This window comes from Ascaphus truei, chromosome 6 (assembly GCF_040206685.1).
Source record: "Ascaphus truei isolate aAscTru1 chromosome 6, aAscTru1.hap1, whole genome shotgun sequence".
NCBI classification, from domain to species: domain Eukaryota; kingdom Metazoa; phylum Chordata; class Amphibia; order Anura; family Ascaphidae; genus Ascaphus; species Ascaphus truei.
This window is the reverse complement of record NC_134488.1, coordinates 40,881,773-40,888,859: the sequence shown is the minus strand read 5'-3', so window position 1 is coordinate 40,888,859 and position 7,087 is coordinate 40,881,773. Positions and strand designations below refer to the sequence as shown.

Below are 7,087 nucleotides of genomic sequence, written 5' to 3'. Positions count from 1 at the left end.
TCACCCAACAGTCAGTTAGTCAGTAACCCACCAAGTCAGTCAGTCACCCATCCACCCCCCCACCCAAGGGCAGTCAGTAACCCACCAACCCACCCAGGCAGTCAGTCACCCACCCAGTTACTCACACAATAAGTCAGTCACCCACCCCCACAGTCAGTCAGTCACCCAGGCAACCCACCCAGGTAGTCAGTTTGTCAAGGCAGTCAGTCACCAACCCAGGCAGACAGTCAGTTATCCACCCAGGCAGTCAGTCACCCAGTAAGTCAGTAGCCCACCAATCCAGTCGGTCAAACCAATCCAGTCAGTCAACCACCCACCCAGTCACCCACCCAGGCAGTCAGTCAGTCAGTCACCCATCCACCCAGGCAGTCAGTCACCCACCCAGTCACCCAACCACCAGTCAGGCAAGTCAGGCAGTCACCCATGCACCCTGGCAGTCAGTCAGTCACCTACCCACCCAGGCAGTCAGTAACCCACCTAGTCACCCACCCAGACAGGCAGTCAAACCACCCACCCAACCAGGCAGTTAGGAAGTAGCAAGGCACCCACCCAGTCAGTCTGTGAAGTCAGTCAGTCACCCACCCAGCCAGGCAGTCACCCACCCACACAGGCAGTCACCTACCAACCCAGGCAGTCAATACGTCAGTCAGTCAATCAATCAGTCACCCACCCAACAATGCAGTCACCCACCCAGGCAGTCAGCCACCCACCCACCCAGGCAGTAAAATTAGCAATTGTTCAGGCTTTATTACGCTATTTTAGCATGTGCTGCTTATTTAGATTTTCTTCCATTATTTTGTTAAAATCTAAAAACCAAAACCAAACAAGTTGAGTTTTGGTGAAACCAGAACCAAATAAAAAACTCACACGTTTGTAGAAAGAAAACCACGTCCAAAACCCAACATTTATTTGAAAGTGTAAACAGGTGAAATTGCCCACCCTTACCTCTAATTCATATGATGGGAATCCTACAAAGAAAACACAATTTATTTTAGCAAAAGAATCAGCACATACAGACCTGATGATACATAGACCATTCTGAAGGCACAAATTTAGTATCATGTGTCATATCAGATGGATCATTTCAATAATCCTAATGACAAAACATTATTCAAGAAATAACATTAGCAAACATGGATCAGCACCGTCCCACATCAATGTTTGTACAGAAGCTTATCACATACTCTATGATTGATAAAATACTGTGATGCCAACCGAGCTTCTACTATTCTACCTTCTCACACTGCAACTTAAGGCTTCTACACATGCTACATAGAAGCAACAGGATCATTACACCAAGGACACAAACAATGGATTCCAGTCTCCACAAGCATTACCATGATGAAGAGTTTGATCCAAGACTGTATATAGAAACATATTACTATCCTGAAAATAGTGATGTATTTGAGGATGCGGTTGAATTTCCTATTACGCAGCTGTTTAAAACATTCTCTTCAGGTACGTTCATTTATAGTTGAAGTTAAGATATTATTAACATTTTTGGGAAACTGATGCATATGAATAAGCTTTTATATTTTTTTCAATGCTTTGCTAATGTGAGTACAATGTTGTAAAAAAATGTGTATTTTCCTATTTTCTAACCGTTGGCTGCAGGGCGTGTGAGGGGGGAAACCCTGCTCGATGTTTCCGCTGGACCACTCGCTTTCCATCTCTTAACCGCCTGTGATTTCTTCAAAGAGATCAATGTGATAGAATTTACTGATGCAAATATCAGGGAATTTGAAATGTGGAGGAACAAGGAGCCCGGAGCTGCTGACTGGTCTCACGCTGCAAAATTTATCTGCGAGCTAGAAGGAAAGAGGTAAAGTATATTTCAGAAAAATAATCATCTTCCAGGTGAGAAAAATTAAACCTTCATTTGGGGAAACAGGAAAATGTAACTAAAGAATCTCAATGCTCAATATTGTGAATGAATATCTTTATTATGTATTAAAATTATAAAAAGATAACAAAGTAAATTACTCAAACTACACATGTTTTTTTTAATGAAATTTACACATAAAACCACTGACTTCCTCAGTGCCATCTTTCCCACAATGTGCCTTAGACGTTTCAATATAGTTCTTGTTGAAATCCTTTAAGAAGGTTGGAGTGTGGGTCATTTAAAAACACCTTTCCCCCTCTTCCTCCCCTCCCTTCCCTTCATCCTCTCCCCTTCCTTTCCTCCTCTCCCTCTTTCTTTCCTCCTCTCTCCCTCCTTCCTCCCCTCCCCCGCTCTTTCCTCCTCTCCTCCTTCCCTCTCTCTCTCTCTCTCTCTCTCTCTCTCCGGATCTCCCTCATCTCCCTCCCCACTTCCTACTCTTCCCCCCTCCTCCTCAACCCCCCATCCTCCTCTACCCCCTGCTCCCCTCTCTCCTTCCCCCCTTACTCCTCTCCCCTCGCCACTCCATTTTGTTTCCTCCTCTCCCAGCTTCCCTCTTCCCCTTCCTTCCCCTTCCCCTAAAAGGAAGCTGCCTTTGTAAGACAGATCAGTGCTTATCTGTTCATGAAAGGGATTTGCAGATTAGAATTTCGCCAAGAGTTGCCCTTCTACATCTTGCCTCCCCTCCCCAAGCCCTATCTCAGGGTGTGGATGGGAGAAACAAAAGTTAGATATGACTTAAATAACGTAGCATTTATTTTCCGGTGTTAACCTTAACCAAGCTTATGAATATGGGAAGAATATCTCTTGGTCTCAATATCATATAATTTATATAATTTAGAATAATGACAATTAGACATGACGCTTCTCTTACAGAGGGAGTAAGACTTGCTTAATGCCATGTTATATACTTTAGTGAATACTGTGCTATGGTAAGAGACGTTAAATTAGCTCTATTAGCCTATTTGACATTGACCTAATAAATATTAGTGAGTTATTAGTCTGATCTAATAATGCAGCAATTTGTCATTAGATAAGTAATCTAATAATTTCATTTTGTAATATTTACATTGTGGCAAACACGTATAGAGCGCTTTATAGAGATGTTATATACAGGGTAAGACACAAGACCGAACAGAATAATACAAATAAGGATAAAGGCATAATATATATTAAAAAAATCTGAGAAAGTAAAGGATCTATAATGGATAATGAATTACATTACTTAAATACTCCTTAATTAGTGATTATGTAAAGGCTGACATCTTTCAATGTTTGAACATCCATTAAGAATACTTTAAAATTCTACTTTCTGTCCCAGTGAAATAACTCAGGGTTCTGTGTGGAAGATGTAAAGGATGTCAGGAATTGGTAAAACCTGTGCATTTTTTGTCCTTTCTGTACTGCATTGACACAGCTACGGATGTATTTACTAAGCTAGGGATGGCCAACTCCAGTCCTCAAGAGTCACCAACAGGTCAGGTTTTAAGGAGATCCCGCTTCAGCACAGGTGTCTCAATCAGTGACTCAATCAGAATGACTGCACCACCTATGCTGAAGCAGGGATATCCTTAAAACCTGACCTGTTGATGATCCTTGAGGACTGGAGTTGGTCACCCCAGTACTAAACAGTCTTCTGCTCATTTCAACTTTTTATTTGCCTTCGGACTGACACGTGTACATTATTTTCTGCATGTACCACTGTTTTCTCAAAACGTCCAGGGGGAGCATATGGAGGAATGAGAGAACAAAAACAAGATACACAAATATAAGTGCAGACGTATTGCAGTAGGTGGATTGATTAAGCAGTGTCTTGGCTCATATAGCTGTTCTACTCACAGGACTAAAGAGTAAATGTAAGCAGTTGGCAAATTGGGTTGCCACCCTTGAAGGTATCTAGGCACCGGACCCCCTATCGATATTCCGTCAGCAAGTACCGCATGCATAAAGAGGGAGAAAACTACATAGTTCGATCAATATGTAAACTTTATATAAAATATATACGGGTAAAATTACCCGTATATATTTTATATAAAGTTTACATATTGATCGCACTATGTAGTTTTCTCCCTCTTTATGCATGCGGTACTTGCTGACGGAATATCGATAGGGGGTCCGGTGCCTAGATACCTTCAAGGGTGGCAACCCAATTTGCCAACTGCTTACATTTACTCTTTAGTCCTGTGAGTAGAACAGCTATATGAGCCAAGACACTGCTTAATCAATCCACCTACTGCAATACGTCTGCACTTATATTTGTGTATCTTGTTTTTGTTCTCTCATTCCTCCATACTGTATGCTCCCCCTGGACGTTTTGAGATACTTCTAAACTTTGGAACCCGTGAAACAGGTCCCGCCAGTGAGGTTTGAGCTGGGGGTTTGGTCATCACATTTATTTTTCATCATTTTTTTATTATTATTATTTATTTCACCCTTAATTAAGCTGTTCGCGCCTTTTTGTTCACCTGTTTACACAACTACTGTACCACTGTTTTCTCCATAACTGCTGTGTGATCATTTTTCATTTTGTAATTTCAGCGATGAGTGGGAAGGAAAGGAAGACAAAGCAAGAAGAGCAGTTAAACGCGTTGTCAAACGTGATTTCACCAAAGATAACCCTTTAGAGCCTGTAGTCCTGCCACAGGTGGACTGTCTGATCTCCATGTATGTCTTAATTCTTATTAACAAGGACCACCAGGCTTACCGTAGCAATCTGAAAAAACTAGCATCAATGCTAAAAATTGGGGGACATATGTTACTGGTGGGGACATATAATGAAACTTTCTACAGGTTTGGTGAGCACAAGTTTTACACTCTGTCATGTAATGAGGAGTTTATAAGAGAGGCTGTTTGTGATGCAGGGTTTATCATTGAGAATTTGGAAGTGTTGCCTTCTAAAAAGACCAGCAATTACTCCGATTACACACATGTTATGTTTCTGGTAGCACGCAAGGAGAAGGAGGTTTAGTGATACAATTCTGAAAACAGAAAGTAACATATAACATGGAGACGGAGTAGGGGGTATGGTACCTTTTATTAGACACAATTACAGTAGCTGATATGTTACAAACTTTCCAACCTCTTATGGTTCTTGTCAATACAACACTCACTCTACTTTGCTCAAAAAAGAGTCATACAGCTATTTATCCCTTTACACAATGGCAACGATGCAGCAAAAATCTCAGTGACTGCTTATTCAGTATAATAAAATTAATTACCATATCTCTAGGAAATTGTAAACTTTTTTTTCCCTTCAAACTGTTTGTTTGCACAGAAAAACAAGAAAAACGCGCAAGTGACTTCACTAAATAGGGATAAACTCACAGTGAAAAAAACTTATAACTACTCAGCTCTGCAGAAAGTCTTCGGAAATGTCTCCAAATAAAACCACAACCCAATAAAAAAGCGCTTTAAGGTTTACAAGCGAGTGAAAAATAAACCTCTAGTAGTGATCACAACAAAAATCTATAACAAATATGTAGCACCTGCTGCCCCACCCTAACCCCATCCGGTTTCCTGGTGTTGCAGGTGCAGTGCATACCTGTGAGGCTGGAAGAGGAGGCTCTGAGTGCTCTGTGGTGTTGTGGGGAAGATATCAGGACATATATTCAGGGTGGTACATCTTGGTGTACAGCGCCTCCAGCCAGTGGGGCTCCTGAAATGACCAGTATGGTCCATGCTGACACTTCTTAGTGACCCAGACTGTGATCCACATACACTGGCGACACACTTTATTCGAGCTCGGCTAGTCCCACGAATTCGGGTATACCCAGGTGTATTGAGGTTTGTGACTGTTTTCTGCCCGAGTGCATTGGGTTATTTTCCAGGCAGGGATTGAAGCATTTTATTCCCGCTGGCTGCAATACTGCACAGTATATATATATATACTGTATTTGCTCGCATAAAGTGTGTCGGTGCAGTATATGGATGGTTCCATGGTTCTTTATTATCACACTGCAGAAGTCACAGCTTTCAATCTCTGATAGAAAACCTCCAAGGTTTTTAGACCCATGTAGGCCCCTTCTTGATACCCTCCTGTATCCCCTCCTGGGATACAGGGTAGATGTTTCTCACTCCGCAGGGGGGGGGGGGGGAAGAGACAATGACTTCTGGAAGAGTGTTAGTATATACCCAGGGGATGGGCTTGTAAACCTGCCCCATAACAGTGCAGGTCTGATACTGATATACATCACATTAACTGCAGGTGACCCACTTTGAGAAAGCCCGTGGCAGCGAAACATGTTAGTGTGTTTCTTTGGTTGCTAATAATTTTTTTCGTGTTCCTGCTCGTGGTGTGACGCTATCCTTGGCTCTTTGCCAAATCTTTTTACATGTGACCCAACCAGTATCCTCCCCGCGATGACACTCTGGATGTTGTTAGGCCCACCCCTGGATACAGTAACTATGCATCCAGGCTGCAATAACAAGCTTGGCCTTCATGACAGAATCTAACCCTTCACAGTGCCTGTACCTACCAGGACATACTGTGAGGGCCAAAAGAAGAATAGCGGCCAGAGTCTATGCCATAAAAATATACCTGACAAATTAGAGAAGAGAAAATATATAGAACAATAAAATAATAAAATACTTAGGGGCCTATGCAGGTAGCTTCAATAAGATTACTGCCATATCGATCGGGTTGGCATGTTCCTACCGATCCGTCTGTTTGTGTTATTCAGAAAGATTTATTGCAAGTCAGATAACGTTTGGTAGGAAAACGCTATACTGATCGACTTAGAAACAGAAACTGTTAAGTTCTGCTCGTGCGATCTTGCTGCAGTTTGTAAGAGCTGCACAGAGAGAAATGCACAGCTCTTACAGGCGATCTCCTTGCACAGAGAGAGATTCATCTCCCGGCAAAGCTCTTACAGGTGATCTCCCTGCACAGAGAGAGCTGCATCTCCCTGCACAGCTCTTACCGGCTATTTCCATGCATAGAGAGAGCTGCCTCTTCCTGCACAGCTCTTAAAGGCTATCTCAATGCACAGAGAGCTGAATTTCGCTGCAAATCTCTTACAGGGGATCTCACTGCACAGTGAGAGATGCATCTCCCTGCACATTTCTTAGACTGCGGCCAGGCAGGGAACGGGAGTGCTGGCGCTTGTGCGCTGCGCCGTGCTTGGCCGGCCGATTCGTGGCCGTCTAGGCTCGTGCTCACCTAGGGACACGGTCATGACGTCACAGAGCTGGTTTGCCCTCATTGGG

The 7,087-nt window shown here is 42.8% G+C and overlaps 1 protein-coding gene across 1 annotated transcript; it reads left to right on the top strand.

The window, feature by feature from the left end:
* Positions 1–1,310: 1,310 nt before the first annotated feature.
* On the top strand, positions 1,311–5,097 carry LOC142498073 (indolethylamine N-methyltransferase-like). The gene is made up of 3 exons (XM_075606581.1): positions 1,311–1,458; positions 1,615–1,822; positions 4,421–5,097. The coding sequence occupies exons 1-3, from the start codon at positions 1,311–1,313 to the stop codon at positions 4,848–4,850; spliced, it is 786 nt and encodes a 261-aa protein (XP_075462696.1). The 3' UTR covers positions 4,851–5,097.
* The last annotated feature ends 1,990 nt before the right edge of the window (positions 5,098–7,087 follow it).